This window comes from Cetorhinus maximus, chromosome 4, assembly GCF_964194155.1.
Source record: "Cetorhinus maximus chromosome 4, sCetMax3.hap1.1, whole genome shotgun sequence".
Taxonomy (NCBI): Eukaryota; Metazoa; Chordata; class Chondrichthyes; order Lamniformes; family Cetorhinidae; genus Cetorhinus; species Cetorhinus maximus.
The window spans coordinates 137,131,683-137,155,483 of NC_135882.1; the positions used below are offsets into that span (position 1 = coordinate 137,131,683).

The 23,801-nt window shown below is 43.1% G+C and overlaps 1 protein-coding gene across 1 annotated transcript in view; it reads left to right on the plus strand.

The window, feature by feature from the left end:
• The window catches only part of scap (SREBF chaperone), a 171,160-nt gene that overhangs the window by 125,911 nt on the left and 21,448 nt on the right, over positions 1 to 23,801 (plus strand). The window contains exons 15-20 of the mRNA XM_078540912.1: positions 2,807 to 3,008; positions 13,915 to 14,030; positions 15,058 to 15,619; positions 16,476 to 16,561; positions 20,575 to 20,657; positions 21,476 to 21,642. Coding sequence (XP_078397038.1) covers positions 2,807 to 3,008; positions 13,915 to 14,030; positions 15,058 to 15,619; positions 16,476 to 16,561; positions 20,575 to 20,657; positions 21,476 to 21,642 — 1,216 coding nt within the window. The remainder of the gene's footprint in view (positions 1 to 2,806; positions 3,009 to 13,914; positions 14,031 to 15,057; positions 15,620 to 16,475; positions 16,562 to 20,574; positions 20,658 to 21,475; positions 21,643 to 23,801) is intronic.

A 23,801-nucleotide genomic window follows, 5' to 3' on the forward strand; every position in this document is an offset into this window, starting at 1 on the left:
CATGATTTTCCTTTGATAAATCCATGTTGACTTTGTTTAATCCTGTTGATATTTTCCAAATGTCCTGTTATCACATCCTTTATAATAGACTCTAGCATTTTACAGACTAACCAGTCTGTAATTTCCTGTTTTCTTGCTCCTTCCTTTTTTAAATAGTGGGATTACATTTGCCACCCTCCATTCTGCCAGGACTGTTCCAGAATCTACAGAATTTTGGAAGACAGCAACCAACACACCTATTTCCATGGCCATCTCCTTTAGTACCCTGGGATGTAGATCATCAGGGTCCGGGGATTTATCGGCTTTCAGTCCCATTAATTTCTCCTATAGTTTTAGCGCTATAGTTTTAGTAATACTAATTTCCTTCAATGCCTCCTTCTCACGAGACCCTTGGTTCCCTAGCATTTCTGGTAAGTTATTTGTGTCTTCCTCCGTGCAGACAGACTAAAGAAGTTTTTTAATTGCTCTGCCATTTCCTTGTTACCTATCATAAATTCTCCCGTTTTGGACTGTAAGGGACCTACATTTATCTTCACTAGTCTTCTTTTAATATATTGATAGAAGCTTTTACAGTCCACTTTTATGTTCCTTGCAAGTTTACTCTCATACTCTATTTTTCCCTCTTAATCAATCTCTTGGTCCTCCTTTGCTGAATTCTGAACTGCTCCCAATCATCTGGCTTGCTACTTTTTCTAATAAATTTATATGACTCCTCTTTGGATCTAATACTATCCTTAATTTCTTTTGTTAGCCATTATTGGGCTTTTCCAGTTGTGTTTTTGCACCAGAAAGGAATGTATAACTGTTGCAATGCATACATTCATTCCTTAAATATTAGCCATTGCCTATCCTTTGCCTTTTAATGAAGTTCCCCAATATATCTTAGCCAACTCACGCCTCATACCTTCGTAGTTTCCTTTGCTCAGATATAGGACCCTAGTTTCGGACTACTTCACTTTCCATCCTAATGAACAATTCTATCATGTTATGGTCACTCTTCCCTAAAGGACCCTGCACAACAAGACTATTAATTAACTCCTTCTCATTATACAATACAAAATCTAGGATAGCCTGTTCCCTAGTCAGCTCCTCGACATGCTGGCCTAAAAACCAACCCATACACACTCCAGGAATTCATCCATCACAGTATTATTGCTAATTTGGTTTTCCCAGTCTATATGTAGATTAAAGTCACCCATGATTACTGGAGCACCATTGTTACATGCATCTCTAATTTCCTGTTTAATGCAGTCCCCTACCTTACCACTACTGTTTGGAGGCCTATAGACAACTCCCAGTAATGTTTTCTGCCCCTTGTTGCTTCTTAGCTCCACCCAGGCTGATTCTACATCTAGGTTTTCAGAGCCAATATCCTCTCTCACTATCGCACTGATTTCATCCTTAACTAACATCGCCATGTCACCTCCTTTTTGCCTGTACACCCTAAGACAACAATTTATACTATATGTGAAGAGAAGTGGACTCTGGTAGAGGCGTTGCCATGGAGACTGCACCAGTGATGGTGACTGATAGTTAATTGCCAAGCATTGTTTGAAATTTAAACCAGGCAGCTTGACCCTGATTAGTCAAGGCATTGCCATGATGAATGAGTCAGCGAATGGCTGTCACTTAATTTGTTTAGCTGAAACAGGCTCAATGTGTGTACGTGTTCTTTCTGTCTGCATTCATATACCAAATGAGTAATGTGGTATATGAATTTCAGTGCCAGTGCGATGCTAGGTATGTAGGCCATACATCCCAAAGACTGGTGAATCATATCAAACAGCATGTCCCAGCCGCTGTTTGCAACGGGCAATACTCAACCAGCCCGTGCTTGTAAAACTCAAAACACAGTGTCCAGCTTTAGATGTGATTCTGCGATTGGACAACGTTTGCTAAATGATCATCAATGTGCTAAGAATTCTGCTGACAACCAATTTAAGATTGTCAGTCGGGCTTGCAGTGTGCACGTACTGGAAGCTACAAATATTAATACACATGACCCTGTTCTTTGCAGACAGAAAGAACATGTGCACATATTGCACTGTTTCAGTTAAACAGAATAAGTGACAGCCATTCACTGACTCATTCCTCAGGGCAATGCCTCTACCAATCAGAGTCCACTTGCCAACCAATCAGCACTCTTTTCACATACAATATAAATTGTTGTCTGCCTCCTCCATTGGTATTCTTGTGAAGTGTCCTGAAGAGTGCAAGACAAAAATCTTCAACATGTCTCTTTTTTCAGCAGTAACCTATTAAAGAGCGAAATTCACAGCTTTTCCACTTTTGCAATTCCTTATTGTTCACAAGATATGTCTGGAGAGTGCCTTTTGGTCCATTTGATCGTGTCCTTTTAAAATACAACCTTGCATATCCTGATTACATGGTGTTTATGGGAGGAATGTAGTGCCGTGTTGGGCTTCTTATAATGTGAGATGCAATTTGAAAGTGAAGAAATGACACGTTCATTGATCCCGGTTTCTGCAAGTTAAGTTCAGAGTCTTTGGGAAAGGGTTCCGTATACCGGTGTTCATGTTGATTGGGGTCATTTCTTCTTATGGGTCATGATGGATGATTCTGTACTCAAGAACTGGTTTCAGACTATCTAGTAAGGCAGAGGTCAAGCATCACTTAGTCTGGTTGGAAGACTTGCCAATCCAGTAATTTTTTTTTCCTTTGCAGAAATCATATTGCCGAGCAGATTGCTCGAAAACAATATTATTCATCAGCACGATGTTTACTATTGGACAGTGAAATTACAGTTGCATTTAATTCTCAATTTTGTTCTGCTTCTTTCCTGTAGAGTTGGAGCTCTCGGATTGGCATCAGGAGTCCTCCTTGTAATTCTGCTCTTCTGCTTGTATAAAGTGTTCTGTCCAAAAACTTATGGCCAGGGTGGCCTTGCTCATGGGAGAAGGCGACGTGGAGAATTACCCTGTGATGACTATGGCTACTCTCCACCCATTAGTGAAACTTTGCCACTGATTTTGAAGGGACACTTAATGGTAAGCTAAGGGGAGGCGATGGCATAGTGGTATTGTTGCTGTACTAGTAACGTAGAGACCCAGGGTAATGCTTTGGGGACACGGGTTTGATCGCACCACGCCAGAAGTGGAATTTGAATTCAATAAAAATTTGGAATTAAAAGTCTAATGATGACCATGAAACCATTGTCGCTTGTCGTAAAAGCCCACCTGGTTCACCAATATCCTTCATGGAAGGAAATCCGTCATCCTTACCTGGTCTGGCCTACATGTGACTCCAGACCCACAGCAATGTGGTTGACTCTTAACTGCTCTCTGAAATGGCCCAGCAAGCACTCAGTTGTATTAAACCACTACAAAGTCACAAAAAAGGAATGAAACTGGACGGACCACCTTACATCAACCTAGGCACCGGAAACAACATGGGCAACCTCAGCCCTGTTGACCCTCCAGATCCTCCAAACTCCTCCTTAGCAACATCTAGGGGCTAATGCCAAAATTGGGAGAACTGTCTCACAGACTAGTCAAGCAACAGCCTGACATAGTCATACTCATGGAATCATATCTTACAGATAATGTCCCAAACACCACCATCGCCATCCCTAGGTATGTCCAGTTCCACCGGCAGGACTGAGGTGGTGGCACAGTGGTATACAGTCAGGAGGGATTTGCCCTGGGAGCCCTCAGCATCGACTCCGGATCCCATGAAGTCTCATGGCATCAGGTCAAAAATGGGCAAAGAAAGCTCCTACTGATTACCACGTACCACCCTCCCTCAGCTGATGAATCAGTGCTCTTCCATGTTGAACACCACTTGGAGGATACACTGAGGGTGGAAAGGGCGCAGAATGTACTCTGCGTGCGGTACTTCAATGTCCATCACCAAGAGTGGCTTGGTAGCACCACTACTGACCGAGCTGGTCAAGTCCTAAATGACATAGCTGCTAGACTGGATCTGCGACAGGTGATGAGGGAACCAACAAGAGGGAAAAACATACTTCAGCCTCATCGTCAGCAACCTGCCTGCCGCAGATGCATCTGTTCATGATGGTATCGGTAGGAGTGACCAGTCATTGTGTAGATAAAGCCCCGCCTTCACATTGAGGATACCCTCCATCGTGTTGTGTGGCACTACCGCCGTGCTAAATGACATAGATTTCAAACATATCTAGTAACTCAAGACTGGATATCTATGAGGCGCTGTGGGCCATCAGCAGCAGCAGAATTGTACTCGAACACAATCTGTAACCTCATGGCCTGGCATATCCCCCACTCTACCATTACCATCAAGCCAGGGGATCAACCCTGGTTCAATGAAGAGTGCAGGAGGGCATGCCAGGAGCAGCACCAGGCATTCCTAAAAATGAGTGTCAACCTGGTGGAGCTGTAACACAGGACTATGTGCGTGCCAGGCAGCATGAGCAGCAAGTGATAGACAAAGCTAAGTGATCCCACAACCAATGGATCAGATCTAAGCGCTGCAGTCCTGCTACACCCAGTTGTCAATGTTGTGGACAATTAAACTCATTGGAGGAGGAGGCTCCACAAATATCCCTATCCTCAATGATGGAGGAGCCCAGCTCATCAGTGCAAAAGATAAGGTTAAAGCATTTGCTACAATCTTCAGCCAGGAGTGCCGTGTGGATGATCCATCTCAGCCTCCTCCAGAGGTTCCCAGCATCACAGATGCCAGTCTTCAGCTAATTCAGTTCACTCCACATGATATCAAGAAACGGCTGAAGGCACTGGATACTGCAAAGGCTGTGGGCGCTGGCAATATTTTGGCAATAGTACTGAAGACTTGTGCTCCAGAACTTGGCTCACCCTTAGCCAAGCTGTTGTCATACAGCCACAACACTGGCATCTACCTAGTTATGTGGAAAATTGCCCAGGTATGTCCTGTATGTAAAAAGCAGGACAAATCCAACCCAGCTAATTACTGCCCCATCAGCCTACTCTCGATCATCATTAAAGTAATGGAAGGGGTTATCAACAGTGCTATCAAGTGGCACTTGCTTAGCATTAGCCTGCTCACTGATACTCAAGTTTGGGTTCCGCCAGGGCCACTCAGCTCCTGACCTCGCTATGGCCTTGGTTCAAACATGGGCAAAAGAGCTGAACTCCTGAGGTGAGGTGAGAGTGACTGCCCTTGACATCAGGGCCACATTTGACCGAGTGTGGCATCAAGGAGCCCTAGCAAAACTGGAGCCAGTGGGAATCGGGGAAAACTCTACTGGTTGGAGTCATACCTAGCATAAAGGAAGGTGGTTGTGGTTGTTGGAGGTCAGTCATCTCAGCTCCAGGACATCACTGCAGGAGTTCCTCAGGGTAGTGTCCTCGACCCAACCATCTTCAGCTGCTTCATCAATGACGTTCCTACCATCATAAGGTCAGAAGTGGGGATGTTCGCTGATGTCTGCACAATGTTCAGCATCATTCGCAACTCCTTAGATACTGAAGCAGTCCATGTCCAAATGCAGCAAGACCTGGACAATATTCAGGCTTGGGCTGCCAAGTGGCAAGTAACATCGTGCCACACAAGTGTCAGGCAATGACCATCTCCAACAAGAGAGAATCCAACCATCGCCCCTTGATGTTTAATGGCATTACCATCACTAAACCCCCACTATCAACATCTTCGGGGTTACCATTGACCAGAAACTGAACTGGACTAGCCATATAAATACTGTGGCTACAAGAGTATGTCAGAGGCTAGGAACCATGCGATGAGTAACTTACCTCCTGACTCCCCAAAGCCTGTCCACGTCAAGTCAGGAGTGTGATGGAATACTCTCCACCTGCCTGGATGAGTGCAGCACCCACAACACTGAAGAAGCTTGACACCGTCCAGGACAAAGCAGCCCGCTTGATTGGCACCACATCCACAAACATTCACTCCCTTCACCACCGACGCACAGTAGCAGCAGTGTGTACCATCTACAAGATGCACTGCAGGAATTCACCAAGGTTCCTTTGACAGCACCTTCCAAACCCCCGTCCAGTACTATCTGGAAGGATAAAGGCAGCAGATAGATGGGAATACCACCAACTGGAAGTTCCCTTCCAAGTCACTTACCATCCTGACTTAGAAATATATCGCCTTTCCTTCGCTGTCGCTGGGTCAAAATCCAGGAACCCCCTAACAGCACTGTGGGCGTACCTACACCACACGGACTGCAGCAGTTCAAGAAGGCAGCTCACCACCACCTTCTCAAGGGCAGCTAGGGATGGGCAATATTCGCTGGCCCAGCCAGCAAAGCCCACATCCTGTAAATGAATAAAAAAAACATTTGGAAACTTGTATATTCCTCTATATTATATATCCTCTATATGCTCACGGCCAAACATTGTAACATTTTCTTTAAATGGGAAAGCATGATTTAAATAACAGCAGTCATTTCACTTCATGATACCTCTTAGTCTGTGAAACATATTGATACATTTGTGAGAAGTGCATAAATGTAAATGGGCTCTTTATGGGTTGCATTGCTTATATTTACAATCAGCAAGATGCATTACTGTATATTTGTTTTGATCTGACCAGCCTAATAAGAATCTACACTGGATAACCCGTCATAGCTAGCACAAAGGAAGATGGCTGTGCTTGTTGAAGGTGAATCATGTCAGTCCCAGGATATCGCTGCAAGAGCTCCTCAGGGTAGTGTCCTAGGCCCAACCATCAGATGCTTCATCAGTGACCCTCCATCATAATATCAGAAGTGCGGATGTTCATTGATGATCGCATAATGTTAAGCACCATTCGCGACTCCTCGGTTGCTGAGGTCTGTGCCCAAATGCAGCAAGACCTGAACAACATTCAGGCTTGGGCTGGTGTGTGTGGTGCAAATGTTACTTACCACTTAAGTGCCAGGCAATGACTATCTACAACAAGAAAGAATGTCTTTCCTCGACATTCAATGGCATTACAATTGTTGAATCCCCCACTATCAACGTCCTGGGGCTTACCATTGACCAGAAACTGAACTGGACCAGCCATATGAACATTGTGGTTACAGGAATAGGTCAGAGACCGGGAATTCTGCAGAGAGTAACTCAACTCCTGACTCCCCAAAGCCTGCCCACCATCTACAAGGCAGAAGTCAGGAGTGTGATGGAATACTCTGCAATTGCTTGGATGAGTGCAGCGCCAACAGCACTCAAGTGAGTGGGCAAAGATTTGGCAAATGGAGTTTAATGTGGGAAAATGTGGTTCACTTTGGCAGGAAGAACAAAAAAGCAGAATACTACTTAAATGGAGAACGGCTGCATAATTCTGAGGTGCAGAGGGATCAAGGTGTTCTAGTATGAGTCACAAAAAGTTAGTATGCAGGTACAGCAAGTAATTAAGGCAAATGGAATGCTATCCTTTATTACGACAGGGATTGAACATAAAAGTAAGGATGTTATGCATCAGTCATACAGGGCATTGGCGAAACTGCACCTCAAATACCGTGTGCAGTTTTGGTCTCCTTATTTAAGAAAAGATGTAAATGCATTGGAGACAGGTCAAAGGAGGTTTACTAGCTTGATACCTGGAATGAGTGGGTTGTCTTCTGAGGAAAGGTTGGACAGACTGGGCTTGTTTCCACTGGAGTTTAGAAGAGTGAGAGATGATTTGATTGAAGTCTACAAGGTCCTGAATGGCCGTGACAAGGTCGACATTGAAAGAATGTTTCCTCTTGTGGGTGAGTCCAGAACTAGGGGGCGCTGTTTTAAAATTAGGGGTCACCCTTTTAGGATAGAGATGAGGAGAAATTTTTTCTCCGAGGGTTGTGCGACTTTGGAATTCTCTGCTTCAGAAGATGGTGGAGGCGGGGTCATTGAATATTTTTAAGGCAGAGGTAGATACATTCTTGTTAGACAAGGGAATCAAAGGTTATCAAGATTAGATGGGAATGTGGAAATCGAAACACAAGCAGATCAACCATGACCTTATTGAATGGTGGAGCAGGCTCAAGGGGCTGAATGGTCTACTCCTGTTCATATTCCTTATGTTCTTATGTAAGAAGCTCAACACCGTCCAGGACAAAGCAGCCTGCTTGATTGGCTCCCCTTCCATCAGCTTCAACATCCACACTCTCCACCACCACCACCACACAGTGGTAGCTATGCGTACTATCTACAAGATATACTTCAGCAACTCACCAAGGCTCCTTTGACAGCACCTTCCAAACCCATGACTGATACCACCTAGGAGGACAAGAGGAGCAGATGCATGGGAACACCACCACTTGCATTTCCCCTCCAAGTCACTCACCACCCTGACTTGGAACTATATCACTGTTCCTTCACTGTCGCTGGGTCAAAATCCTGGAACTCCCTCCCAAACAGCACGTTAAGAAGACAGCTCACTACCACTTTCTCAAGGGCAATTAGGGATGGGCAATAAAAGTGCTGGCCTAGCTAGCAACAGCCACGCCTTGTGAAAGAACAAAAAAAGTGTCATGTGGCAAAATTTTCCTACCCTACGCACGGTGGGTTTCCTGGCGGGTGGGAGTGGGGAATCTAGTGAGAGCCAAAAAACTCGGAAACCCGTTGACGTAAAAATAGTTTGCAATTCTCCTGATGGCGGGTTAATGGCAGGTCGGGTATCCCGCTGATTAGTGGTTTGAATTCCATTTGCATACATTACCATCTCATGAATGCTCATTAAATTAGCTTCTCGCCCAAATTATGTGCCGCCTTCCAATCTTGCGTCGCGCCAGTGGGAAATCACATCGGCTTGAATCTCATTTGAAAAAGAGTGGCATGGACTGGTTGGATGGCACTTTGCTCATGACTTCGAGGTGAGTGCAACATTCATAGTCTGCCTGCCGCAGCGCTTTGCTGGTCTCTTGCGATGTCAGTGGAACATCACAATGCTGGGACTGTAGGGTTGGTCTGCTCGCAATGCTGCCTCCCTAGTCACAAGGACACCACTGTGCAGCGATACTCAGGCGGGACTCAACATTCAGACAGAGACAAGCATTATGACTGGGGTGGGGAGTATAGGGAGTGGTCTGCTCCAGGCCAGTGCCACCGTTGTCCTGAAGGACACCACTATGTAGTGGTACTCAGACAGAGCTGAACATTCAGAGACCAACATTTCAACTGCAGGATGGGGCGGGGTAGGGGGGAAGATAAAAAGCATACTGGGCAAAGGAGCATGAAAGTTTTGTAAGAGGTTGGGGGGAGGGGGAAAACACATAATCATCAATCAAGGCATGCAAGAGAGTATTAGATGATTATTTGAATAGAAATAATGTGCAAGAGTATGGGGAAAAGGCAGGGCATTGGCACTAGGTCATAGTGCTCATTTGGAGAGCCGGTGCAGACACGATGGGCCGAATGACGGCCTTCTGTGCTGTTAAGATTCTGTGATTCTGTGTTAGTGGGCAAAGGGGCAGGAAGGCTTTGAAAGGGGTTGGGGAGAAGACAGTGTGGTCTTCAGTCATGAGGGCAATGGAGAAGTCTGAAGGTCAAAGTCCTAGGTATGGGGCTTGGAGTCAGAGAGTAGAGACAGCCCTGGGCTTTGTGGACCTCACAGTTAAGAGTCAGAGAGTTGCAGTGGACCATGCTGCAGTGCTATTCATGGTGAGCATGGTGTACTCCAACTCCAGAGAGAGGCAAGAGCTGTGTGCTCAATTGGAATAATGCATAACTTGGTGTGCAGTGCTTTTTCACAGTCACTGTCCATGGGCTTGTCTTTCTCTGTACTGGGTTGCAGATGGAATGGTAATGGTTATGGGAGGCACCTGCAGCCTTTGTTTTAAGTTTTCCTCGAGGGGGTTCTCCTCGGTAGGTGACCATGCACAGCCTCTAAATGGGGAGGGTACAAGTCCACGTGGGGCATGGGCACACCAGTATTAATGGGCTCAGTGGGGAGGGAAGGAATTTCCAGCACAACAACAATAGGATCCAGTATTACTGGGGGAGGTTGAAGAATAACAGGAGAGAGCTCTACCTTCACATTGTGAGGTTCCATGTAAATTTCTGGGACGTGGACAGTGAGAGAGGGAGTGTCGAAGCTGGCCTTGAAGTAATAGCGCAGAACCGCCGCCATTTTGCACTATCGCAATTTTGGCACAGTTAAAAATCGAAAGTGGAAGTGAATCTGAACAGGAGGGGTTTGAGGCAGTGCAGGAGAACTGCAGTGCTGGACTAAGGGGCCCTTTCTGGGGGCGCCCTCTAAATTGTTGGTGCCACAAGAATAATCTGGAGTCTGAGCTGAGATAAAGGCAGAAGACCTCCCTGAGAAGGTAGCCATTGGAACCCGTGCCTTTTTCGGCACTGTCACAGGGATCTGTAGGAGTCTGTGGCTTAACATCAAAGTCACTGCATTTCAGCATTAACACATAGGTATATGAATATTTGGGAACGCAGGCAATTGTTAAGAAGGCACAGATGTGGCATATATGGCATCCCATCAATGGAGGACTGTCATGTGCTTTCCTGAATTAGCATTCATAACAGCCCAAAGTGCATCCAGTCATTAATCATGAGCAACTTATTGTTAATTAGTATGCCAGATCAGAGGCGAGGCTCCGAGCAAGGTCAGGTCGTGCATGTCATTCAAACCTTCTCCAATCACTCTGGGATTCAAATGTTAAGTCTCAAGGATGGCATCTTGGTCACCTCAATGTGTCTGTTAACACCTCCGGTACAAGGCTGCATCAGTGATAAGACTAGTAGGGCAGAAACCTACTACAGTTGGTAATGGTGACAGATTGTGAGCTTCATTATCATCATCCATTAGTCATTAATCTGTTCAATCTTTCATTTCAGATAGAAGGATTAAGCAATTAGGGATCCAGGGCTCAATGTTGCCTTTTTGAAGGTTCCAATTCAGTGGAGGAGAAAAAGGAGGTGACATTGAGTGCAACGTCAGGAGGAGGCCCCACCTCAGGTCCAGGGTCAAGGGGAGCCACAGCAAGAACATGAAGGTCAGGAGGGTAGACCCAGACAACAGAGGCAACTCGCCAGACCTAGTGTATATTAAAGAAGACCCTCCTATTTAGAGATGAGTGAGAGAGAGTGCCGCGTACATCTACGCTTGTCCCGAGCTCTGGTAGATCACATTTGCCACATTCTTCATGAAGACCTAATGACCCATGGAGGGGGAGGCTATCCCCTGCCAGTGGCTTTAAAGGTGACCGCTGCGTTCAATTTCTTTGTCTGCAAGTCTTTCCGGGGATCCATAGGGAACCTGTGCAACACCTCACAGTCCGCAACACATAGATGCATCAAAGAGGTCACAGATGGCCTCTACACCAAGGCACCTCATTATGTGAGGCTTGCTGTCGATGAAGATAGCCAGACTGCAAGATTCAACGGCTTTCTAGCTATCTCAGGCTTCCCAAGAGTGCAGGATGCAATCGACTGTACCCAAGTGACTTTAAGGGCTCCATGGCCTAATGTTTTTCAATCGTAAAGGCTATCATCCCATCAATGTTCAGCTGGTCTATGATCATCAGAAGCACATAATGCACGCTTGTGCCAGGTACCCTGGGAGTTGCCATGACTCATACATCCTGAGACACTCCCAGGTGCCTCAGATTTTCGAAGGGCCTGAACGTCTAGCTCCTTGGTGATATGGGGTACCCACTGAAATGCTGGCTGATGACACCGGTGCATCGGCCTCAGAGTGGTTCAGAGAGGTACAACACAGGCCACAGCTCCACACAGTCCCGAATTGAGCAGACCATTGGCATTCTGAAGATGGGCTTCAGATGTTTGGACTGCTCAGGTGGTGCACTACAGTACACTCCTTATAGGGTTTCCCGCATCATCGCTGTGCATTGCACCCTTCACAACCTGGCATGGTGATCCCTTGCCTGAGGGTGAAATGGAAGAGGAGGAGAGCTCCTCGGAGAATGAAAATCAGGAGACCCAGGAACTTCGAGGTTGATGAAAGTCATTTTGAATGCGACGATGCTATAGAGGAAGCAAAACGTGGGAGATGTGCCCATGATACCTTAACTGCCACCAGATTCCAGGAGAAGTAAAGCGAAGGGGAGATGGCCACGTTTCTCCTGGCCCTGAATGCCATTCCATTTCATTGAAAGGGATGTCCAACCTGTCACATCAAGAGCTGATTTAGCATCCACACTTGCACCTTCCAGCCTCACAATTCACCAGACCATGATCTCTAAGAAGGTCAGTGGTGCCCCCTGTATGCGCTTGCTCTGGGAAGTGAGTTGCCGCTCAACAGCAAGAATGCTGCAAAAACTCATTTGAAGCAGTCATCGCCACATTTATGAGAAACAACAGCAGCCAGTGAGAAAAGGACATGGTTGGGGATGAAGGGATTGACTTATCAGGAACGGCTAAACAGATTAGGCCTTTATTCATTAGAGTTTAGAAGAATGAGGGGTGATCTTATTGAAATGTACAAGGTCCTGATGGGGTTTGACAGGGCAGTTGGTAAGATGATGTTTCCACTAGTGGGAGAATCTCGAACTAGGGGACATAGTTACAGAATAATGGGGCACTCATTTAAAACTGAGATGCAAAGGAATTTCTTCTCCCAGGAGGGTAGTGAATGTCTGTAATTCTCCAGAGAGTTGTGAAGGCTAGATCACAAAGTATTTAAAGAGGAGGTAAAATTTTTGAAATATCGGGGAGTTGAGCGCTATGAGGAGCTGGCAGAAAGAGGAGTTGAGGCCTGGGGCAGATCAGCCATGATCTTATTGAATGGCAGGGCATGCTTGAGGGGCTGAATGGCCTACTATTTCTTATGTCATCTATATTACTAATATTTTTAGAGAATACAGTACCATATTTAAAACACAGTACATGAATTGCTGCAAAAAAAAGCCTCTAATAATTTCACACTTCCTGTTGCATGGTTCACATCTTATTCAGATTAAATATTACACTCAACAGTGATAACCTTGCTTCTGTGTCATCCTCGCTATTGAATGCTCACAAGGCCACATTTATTGCTCAATCATAAAAAAGCAATTGCTTTGTACAAATGACTGTTGCTAAGTCTCTTCAGAGTGCATTCAGAATCAACTATGTAATGTGTTCTTGTGTAGGCCAGACCAATTCGAGGTGGAAAGTTTGCTTCTATGAAGGACATGAATGAACCATTTAGGTTTTTATAATAATCTGGAAAATTACTTGATCACTTTTCATACTCCAGTGCACACAAATGACCAGGTTTATTGAATTCAGTTTCACAACTTGTCATAGTGGTTTTGATTTCATGACTTCTGAGTTGCAAAGCTATGAGTATTCTCAACCAAAACCACTAGAATGTAAATTATTTTGAACAAATTTTATATGGATAAATCGGTCCTTTATGGAGGTGAGATGTTGTGTCACTTAAACCCATTGACCTAATTTCTTATGGTAAATTTCCCAGGTTTTGGATTGTGTTACCAATAGTATCACAGCACAGTCCTGAATGACTGTCTTTACAATTTAAGAGCTGACTATTGAACTGAAGTGATAACAGAAAATGCTGGAAATGCTCAGCAGGTCAGGCAGAATCTGTGGAGAAATAAACAGAGTTAATATTTTGGGTCTTTCTCCACACATTACCTAACTTACTGAGAACTCGCAGCATTTTCTGTTTTTATTTCAGATTTCCAGCATCCACAATATTTTGCTTTTGTTTTAAAGTTGGTGTCTACTAAAGATCCTTTCAAGAAGAAAACCATTCTTGACTATTCCTCAGCAGTCCACATTTCATTGTTTAGTGTGCTATTTTGCATAGGTGTGCAATCCAGTATTCGCCAGTCAAAGACTGAAGTATGAAAATGATTAGAACTTTCTGTGTATGTATTAATCCTGTAGCCATCATCCTATACACCCCTACTGGTTACAACCTTAGTGGCATAGGTAACAAATGCTGGCCTAGCCAGGAGCACCCACATTCTGTGAAAGAATAACAAGACATATAAAATTTTCTTAAATGCATCTTATTAATTTTTTTATCTAGGATATTGAATGCTTAGCCAGTGATGGGATGTTGTTGGTCAGCTGCTGCTTGTCTGGACAAATCAGAGTGTGGGATGCACAGACTGGTGATTGTCTGACTGTCATACCAAACCCAGGGTAAAATATTCATTCATTCACTCATTCCAATTGTTTTATTGCATACCTGGAACAATATCCTCCCATTTTTCTTTTGAATCTTCTTGTGTTTAGGCAGTCCTGAATTCATTTTTCTGTAACACATAAGCTAGGTATGAGACAGTGGCCGGGATTTTATCGCCCCATCCCGGGTGGCACCTGTCGCTGGCGAGGTGGCACCCAAGGAGGATCACGGCGGCGGGCGGGTGTGGAAAATCCCACTGAATGTAATTTTGCTGTTAGATTTAATCTTATCAAATTGCTTACTGCAGTGAAGAGTTGAAATGCAAGAAGAAACAAGTTAAAAATCAGGACATTTGTAATAGGGTTAGATGACGAGGGGTGGGAAGAGGCTCCTGCGGAGCATAAACTAGACCATTTGGGCTGAATGATCTGTCTTTGTATTGTGCATTCTATGTAATGTCTAAATACGCACATTGATATTGATAGGAGTTTTGTGATTTTCCTCTTCTCAGAGCTGTGGTGTTGAGGTCAGTTATTGGGCCTAAACTAGTCCTGCAACTACAACAAATAACTCAGAAGATCAGAAATTAAACCTGGGCGCTTCTGGTCGATGTGGTTCAGTCACACACTGTTTTTACCAACTGAGAGATTGAAAGAGCTAGACACAACTTTTTAGAATTGTAACATTTTTCATTTGTTGCAGCATTGAGGGGTGAGGGCATACTTCAAGCTACCCTTAGATTGTCCTTCCAACTTGAACTATATGGAAGTTCAACTAGATTATTAAAAATTATAGCAAATAATTATGAAAATAATTCTCAATCCATATGACCTGCCGCAAAATACAGATTGGACTATTTAATGACTAAGTTATGTTAGCATCTCATGATTTTGAAATGGGTTAAAATAAGACATGAAATTAAAAAGTATTCTCTGTGAAAACTTTACATTCTATGTAGAAAGTTTGTTCAGACTTTTGTGTTCTGAAATGCAGTCTATTAGAAATTGCTCTACAGTTTACTTGGTCTTTTCCGTCCATTTTTAGGCAATGGAGGGATAGCAGCAGTTGCTATGAGTGGCAGGAGAGCTGGGAATATATATCAGATCCTGAGAATGGAGCAGATGATTCATTCGAGAACGAGCTCAACGTCCGGAGGAGAATGACCCCTACGCAACCTATTCTGTTCACCGATCAGCCAGACTTATCTGGGTTAATAGACACCAACTTTGCAGAGCAGATTAAAGAGGAAGATACAGTTTCCAGACAGCGGACTGTCTCTGAACATTCACAAGAGACTGGCTATGACTATGGCAGAGCATATGATAAAGCATACGAGGATCATAAAATGTTGAATGTACAGAACCTGAGGTGTTACCCATCTCCCCCAACACTTTTGAGGTGTTCTCAAACATCTGTGAACCTCAAATCACATGGCTGGGATGGTGGCTGCAACCACAGGAGGCGGAGTTTAGGGGATGAGCCACTTCCTGTGTTTGAGAAGACGTCCCCCATTCCTATGTGGGTTGGGGACTGCGAATGCTCTGTCTGGAGTCTTGGCATACAGGGTAACCTGATTGTAGCAGGAAGAAGCAGTGGACGACTTGAGGTAATAATTTTATTAATCTCAGCTTTTTCGGAATTTTCAGTGAAGCCATAAGTATATTTGAAAGAGTGAATGTAGAGAAAAGACCAGCTGTCCATCAAAGCTCATTCCTCTAGTATATTAACTGTCTAATCACAACAGAGATGCAAAGGTAAAATCCCAGTGAGCATCATCTATCCAGAAAGGCGCAAAAATCTCCCCTCTCACTCCCATTGCAGTTTCTTAAATTATTCCCAAGAGTTTGGCTCCACTTTTCAGACTGGAAATCCATGAGTAACTTCTTGTGTGAGCAGGAAGTCTTTGACATCAGCCTGATCTTTGCCTTCTGATAGTTTGAGCATGCTCCTTAATTACATTTAACTACAATTTAAATGACTTCATTGTTTTTGGCTCTTCGCTAATCTGGTGGATTATCACAGAGATTTTCATTTTCTTAATTTCCATTTTAACTCCTGCTCTGAAGTTATTTGGCATACTTTAAAGTAATAAGACCAATTTCCCTTATAGCGAGGAAAATCGTTCAGAACTAATAACTGCTCAGTGTCTTCTGCTGGAATGCGCTTGTGTGAATGTTGGGAAGAATAGGTTGGGTTTACATGTAATGTTCTACTGTAAGGAAATATCTTGCTTATGCTTACAGTCTCAGTTTAAAATTTGAAAATGACCAATTGGCCGAGGTAAAAGGGTTTGTCCAATGTCAATGGAACTCTACATGCAACACGGGTCAGCAACTAAAGGAAGATGGGAGAAAACTAAAGAGAGTTAAAAAGAAACTCTGGGCCTATTTTCTACCTATTTTAAACCTATTGTTTAAACTATGACCAGACTTGCTGTTTAAAATGATATTGGCTCATTTCAGGTGTGGGACGCTGCAGATGGAACACTGCGCTGCAGTAACGAAGAGGGCTCATCTGGGATAACGGCGCTGACTTTTGTCACAAACAGGTAATAAACTGGATTATATGCCATGAATTTACCCTGTGAATCTTTAGAAAACATTTGATGTTTGTCCCATCAGTATATTGTGTAAGCAGTGTGCAACCCAATCAGTTCTCCAGCACAGACAGGTTTTGTTCCATAGTGTTGCAAATGCTGCAGTGTCTTGTGACGTTTTAATGATCCAAGTTCAAGATGTGATGGTGCATCATGAAATATGAGCCATGTTTATCTGACTGCAGCAAAGCTTACAATCAGGCTCTTATTGAATGTTTTCCTTACTCAATACATTACCTATCCATCTTGTGTTAAAATGAACAAACTTGAATTTAAATAGCACCTTTAACAACATCATGCTTCAAAATGCTTCACCATTGATGAAGTAGTTTTGAAAATGTAGTCACTGCTGTAATATAGTGAAATATGTACAAACCTGTGATAGAATCAGGAGGATTTTGAAAAAAAACTTAATGTTATTTTGGCCAAAAGGTGAAAGCAGTCACTAAATGGATGCAGTACTAATAAGACTAGCCTGTTTTTAGCTCACAATTTTGGTACTAACCAATGTTCCCTCTAACTTCTGTTTGCTATGTGCAGCTGACTTGTTGCACTGCACGGTTTAGGGGAGAAGGGATATCCTGTATCAACAGTGGGGTGGGGGTGATGATGGTGGGAAGAAGGAAGGATGCAACCATGTTGTCCTGTCACTCTCTCCTACAGCAGCTGGTGCTGCTCTGTCTGGCATCATCTCCTCCTTCCATTCCTCTTCCAGAACAAGGGAACCCCTAACAAGATGCCCATTATCAAGCACTCCCTTTCTCCTGGTGACCCCTATGAGGTGACAAATAAAGTAGAGTAGCACAGCACTTAATCCTTCTAGATGAAATCCTCGGAGAGTTTGCAGGATAAATGTTGTTTCTCTATTGGTGAAGTCTTGACAAAGTGTCCCAGAAGTCTCCCAATGTGTTTCAAAAGTTCTCTTCACAGCTTCGGCAGCGATGAATATGAAGTGGTGAGTATTCCTTTAAGTCAACTTGAAGTGGACGTCAATGCTGTGTTTACTTCCAAAGAGCAAGTCACTTTTAGGAGACGGCATTAGTTGAAGCACTAGCCTCCAAAATGCCATGAAAACTTTTTAATCAGGGCTAGCAGGCATTTTAAGGAGCAGTCGGCTGGTTAATAAGCTTTCTGGGTGGCCATTCCTAGCTTTGATTTCAATTCCTTTATCAAGATGGTGTCTTGACTTTATGGGCTATACCGGCATTGCAGTTTAAGATCCCATCTTGATCACCTTGAAGGCTCTTTAGCACCTTAAAGTATTCTGTGAAAATTGCCCACTCCTTTTTATATTTGAATAGCACCTAATCTCGAATTTCAGAAATGTTTCAAAGTGTAGGCAAAAATGGCAAGTATATTGGATACAGCAAGATCTATATTTACCCACTTTAGAACCCTAAAGACAGAAATTTCTCAACCTTCTCTTTCTCAGCTAGAACATGCTGAGTTTATATAATCTTTCACCATAATCCAATCCCCTCAATCATACTTGTCGCTCCCTTTTGTACCTCTCAACAGCCGCAATATCCTTTTTGTATTGTGGCAACCCGAACTGTACACAGTATTCTAAGTCCAGTTGCAGCAATGATTTATAATGTGGCAGGATTACCTCATTATCTCTATTCCATATATACCTTTCAGTACATCCTAACTTCTGATTTGCCATCCTCACTGCGATAGCTGCAATTTATTGTTAAGAAGGACTCCTGGAACTCTTCGTTTTTCATGTATATTATATTTCCATTTAAGTTATGGTGATCCGGTGAGGCATCAGTAAGTTTTTGTTTAAAGTAGACCATGTTTGAAATCCCAGTTAGGAGAACAAATCCACAAGATTCCACAGTTTTAAACAAACAAAATGAACTTTACAAAGTCAGAAAAACAAAACAATTTGCTATATCTATCTTACACTCTAACATTCAGAATTAACATGAGGTAAATGTGAATTAACAGGCAAACTGTGGTCGAACCATACTGCATACTTAATGACAGGTGCGACCAAGACAGATCCCACAGATTTCTCATCATCCCACCCAGATGCCAGTGACCACTGAGAGTCATAAAATCTCTTTAAAGCTCTTCTCTCCCTCACGAGGGATTTCATTTCTTCACTTTAGAAAATGTAGCCCCTGAATTCCCTTGAAAGCCGCTCTGATTCGAACTGCCTCAATAACTGCTCTTCTCCCAATGGTTCAGCCTCTTCTCCTGAGAATGCGTTCCACAGGATTTACAAAGCCGCACTCCTGCCTCTAATTACCAGCACAATTCCATCTCTTTTACAGACCCCTAGATTCACTAAGCTGACACTACCCCTGTGTTTCTCCAAACACCAGTCTCCTAACTACACCAAGCTATAAATGGCTCCCAGGACTTCTCTTGAGCCCTACTCCTCTCTAGCACAGAACCAGTGACCTTCTGCCACCTTCACAGTTCTCCAGGACTTCTCCTGAGCCCTAGCTGCACTGACCAGCTCCCAGGGATTCTCTGTGAGCTGCAAACCACAAGGTCCAGTCTGGAACCTCTTCCCCTGCTGCAGAACACATCACTCCCAGCAAACACACAGAAGAATTGAAACCAGAGAATTTTCTTAAGCTCCACACATCTCCATTGTAACGTAACCTTTCAAGGTTTACTGAATGCTTTTAAACTAATTTAGCTCTAACCCCTAAAACAAAACCTCTCTCTGGACTGCACTTCTTTGCAAGCAATGTAGATATCATGTCTCCAGCTAAGAAAGCCCACCTGCTGTTTTATGGCTCTTATCTTTTGAGCTGTTAACCCCTTAAGTCAGTATGGCCCCAAACTTTTAAGTGTAGTAATCTTCAAGCTGCTCTAGTTGCATTTATCCCATTTTCTACAGTTAAACTTTAATCCTCCCAGAACCAAACATTACCTCTAAAATATTAACATGAAACATAAACTAGATATTCGTAACAAAGTAATAGCTCCCCATGGATTTTTTTGTCCTACTTTGCATTTCTAAACATTGACGTTCATCTGCTACCTGTCTTCCCAATTCCCAAGTATATTCAGTTCCTCCTGTAGTTTATCCTGTTCAGCTTTGCAGTATCCTACCTTCATTAGCTTTGTAGCATCTCCAGATTTAGCCATTGTGCTTGTGACTCCTCAACTTCACTGGTAACATTCTCCCAAGATGATGACAATTCCTGTGTCACTACCTTCTGGGTTTAGTTGAGGAACCAACTGCATGTCCATTATTAAATATTTCCACTGATTCCTGCTTTCTTTATTTTCAGTAGAAGCCTTTCCAGGGGAACTGTATCAAAGGCCTTAATGAAATCTAAGTGTACCACATCCACTGCCTTACCCCTATCAAGCTCCTTCAGAGGTCAATGCGTATGAAGTAGTTGTTTTTTTAACTTCTACATTTAACTGCTTTGATCTCAGCTTTAACATTAATCTTTTGCTTCCGTGTGGTATATCTTAACTTGCAGCTTTTCTTATTCTTCAAAGTGTTCTTTTTGCTCAGTTACTTCGGCCATTTTATCCTTCCATTGTTTAAAAATCAACTCTCCTGATATCTGAAGTAATATATTTAATTCCAACCTCTAATGTGTTGCTCGCATATTCACTATTCAACTTTGACCTGCTGCCTTCCACAGACATTACTAGCTATAACATGACTAAGATTACCCCAGTCTAACACAACTGCTATTTTGTATGGTAACTAGCTGTGGTTTTTTTTTACTTCAAATTGCGTACAGACTACTTCAAAGTATTTACAAGCTTTAATCCTCACCAACCCTGTTAACACAGCTATGATAGTTACATTGCGCCATAAACTGGGGTGGGATGGAAATAAGTGGTATAATTATCATTGAATCAGATGGGCCACTATGCAGACATATAATTGATGTTACCGAACCAGAACATGGTAATTACTATGCGTATATACATACTTAAGATATTTGTGTTCAATAATGTAACACGGCTTTCTCTTACAGAATTGTTGCTGCAAGATTGAATGGCTCCTTAGATTTCTATCGTCTAGACACCGATAAAACCTTTAACCAGCTGCAGTACCGAGGTAGGTCAAAGAATTTATTTGAAATGGATATTTCTCTCCTGTTCCTGATCCTCTTCTCCTGAAGTTAGCATGGCTCTGTATCTTTTCCAAGATACTATTTTCCAGTGTTAGCTGTTGGCTGTGTGCACATCCTGAGTATGTTGCCATCAGATAAAGCATAAAACTAGGTGATACCTGGCCGATGATTAGGAAAAAAATGGACCGATTATTCCTATTTACTATATGCTGCCAACAACACATTGACATGTAACACACTTTCAAAATCACATTCCTTAGAAGTTCTCTCAGCATTTCTTAAATCAGTGTTCTAAATAGCTATCAACACAAAATCTGCATCTTAAAGCATATAAGCCTGATTAGCAATTAAATGAAACCTTTAAAAAATGATTAAAATTGTTTAAAAAACCCAGTGAACACTGGTTTCCTTGAAGTCTCCTCCAACTCTGTATCCCACTGGCACACTCTCTTTTACAAGCCTGTTCTCCTGTGTGTCCTTCCAATCTCCAGTTCTGTGAATGGTGGCAGAGACATCAGTCATTATTTTGCTATTATGTGGGATCCCCTTTATAAATTTCTACGCCTTGCATGTCTCTCTATACTTTTAAAAGCCTCATTAAACCTATCTTTCAAATGTGCCTTTGACCATTTCTTCCAATATTATGGTTAAACTGCTGCTCGATGTATAAAATCTCCGTCCAACTGGTTTGAAAAGGAATTTGAGATATGTTTCTGTGTTAAAGTTGCTATGTACATGCAAGTTGTTAAATCACTTGTTCCATACTTGGAACTCTGACTCTGTAGTCTGGCTTCATGTTCAGGAACACCCAACAGGTCCACCATCCCGTCATCACCAGTCTTCAACAATGATGATATCATAGTTTGTCAATTAACCCACATGGTTCCTTGTGCACACCAAAAGCCCATCACAGTTCTGAAAGCAGCTGCTGGCAGAGTGGTCACAGGGAGTCAAGACCACACACTGAGAGTGAGTATAATTTAATTACATTTAAAATGATATTGTTAGCTTAGTGATACTATCATATTTGGGTGAAGGTTTTTATTTACAGGACTGGTGTACATTATTTGGGCTGACATCCTTCTGTAGCACTGAAGAAGTGCTGTGTTGTGAGTTGCCGTGTGCTATGATAACAGTCTTGTCTGCCCATTCAGATCAACATTAAAAGGCACAATGTGGAGACAGCAGAGTTGGCAAGCTGGGAGGATGTGATCAAATAAGCTGAAGGGACGCCTCTATCCAAACATGTCTTGTGAACAGTAAACAATTCCAATCAATGGCCATCAGCCTGAAACATTAACTCTGATTCTTTCTCCACAGATGCTGTCTGATCCCCTGAGTATTTTATTTTCAACATTTCTGTTTTTATTTCAGATTTCTAGCATCCACAGTATTTTGCCTTTGTATTTTTTGTGATCTGGTTGGTAATTTAAATTAAGAAATGTAGATAAAAAGAAATGTAATCTGTCAATATCATGGAGAAAGAAAAGGTTAATCTTCTGAGTGCCAGTTCGAATGAAGAGACTCATCAGAAATATCAACCTTTTTTTTCTTACACAGCTGGTCAATCAGCATGTGAATTTCTGAAATGTTCTGCCTTGTCGAAAAAAAAGTGCACTTCTTGACTTAACTGGATGTCTAGAACCTGAAGATGCCGGGTTGTCCGATGAAAGCCCTTTCTCTATGCTGAAGTCCATTATATCACTAACAAGGAAATCCTGAGAATGGGACATTATCTGGAGGCAGAATATGAGAATTTGCCCTTGCCTATCCAGGGTTTAGTGCCAATTTTGACTGGAGTGCAAAGATAAGCAGATGCTGCTGAAGATCTTAACCTCCAACTAGTAACTTGACTGTGAATGGTCAACATCCATATTATAGTTAGGCAGATGATACTTGCACATTTTATGGTGTGTTGTGTTCCATATTGTTTTGCTAGTAAGAGGTTCATGTTACCTCCTGCCCACCTCACAGTTAAGTATTGGAGTTTGTGAAATCGAGGTGCCTTCAACCTTACACACTAGCAATTGAAGTTCAGATCCAAATAAACACTCTGGCAGAATTTCAACCTGCAGGGTAGGGTGTGGGTTCTGGTGTGTGCATGGGGTTAAAGTATCAGAAATACCGACGTGACATGATCCCACTCATTTCAACATTTAGCCACTGACATTTTGAGGCATGTGGGAACCCCCAGTGGGGGTTTCAAGTCTCATACTTAAACATCAACTATATCTAAAAGGCTATTAAAAACACATTTAACACTACATTCTAGCCCTAAAAGCCAATGCATGTGTTTGTTGAGCTGTCTGAAACTTGCTAAGATCAACAAGGCAAGAGCACAGTGGGGATTGAATGCTCTGTGAATGACTAGAAAACCTTTAAATATAGAAACGGGACAACAACTTCCTTGTCAAGGTGAAAGGCTTTTGCTCACAAAACTTGTTCTGAGGATGTGTTTGCAGTGCTTTAGTTTTGGAGGATAGTTCTGCAATCTTGGGCATAACTTAATCTGCGCTTCCCTGCTTTAATTGCTGCATGGGATCAGCTTGTGCAGCTCTCCCTTGGACCACTGATGAGGAACTGGAAAAGCGGCATCAATAACATCACCTGAAGCAGCAATTGCTGCTTTCTGCTCAGATGCCTGTCACTCCATAGGATAGATAGATGGGGTGACAACAAAGCTCCTGCTTGAATGATATGAAAACACCAGTGCAGGTTATACAGGCAGGGGATCATATTCCTCAGCATGACTGAGCAGCAGTGGCTCAGACTTTGACAGCAGGTTATTGCTGGCAGCTACAGCCTCCTGGAACCAAAACCTCCTTCCAAGTGGTCCAGTTAGGTGTGTATTGCCAGTAGCTGTCAAAGTGACCACCAGCCTGGATTTCTTCACCGTTGGATCCTTCCTGATGATATTTCCAGGATTTCACAATTGCATCTCCCAGGTGACCGATGCTATGTTTGCCAGGGCCACCAATTACATTCACTTTGCCACTGATGAGCCCAGTCATAATTAGAGGGTCCTCAGATTTGCTTCAGTGGCTTGATTCCCACAAGCCCAGGGAGTCATAGACTGTATACATGTGGCAATCAAGGCACCTTCAGATCAACCATCAGTTGTCGAGGGA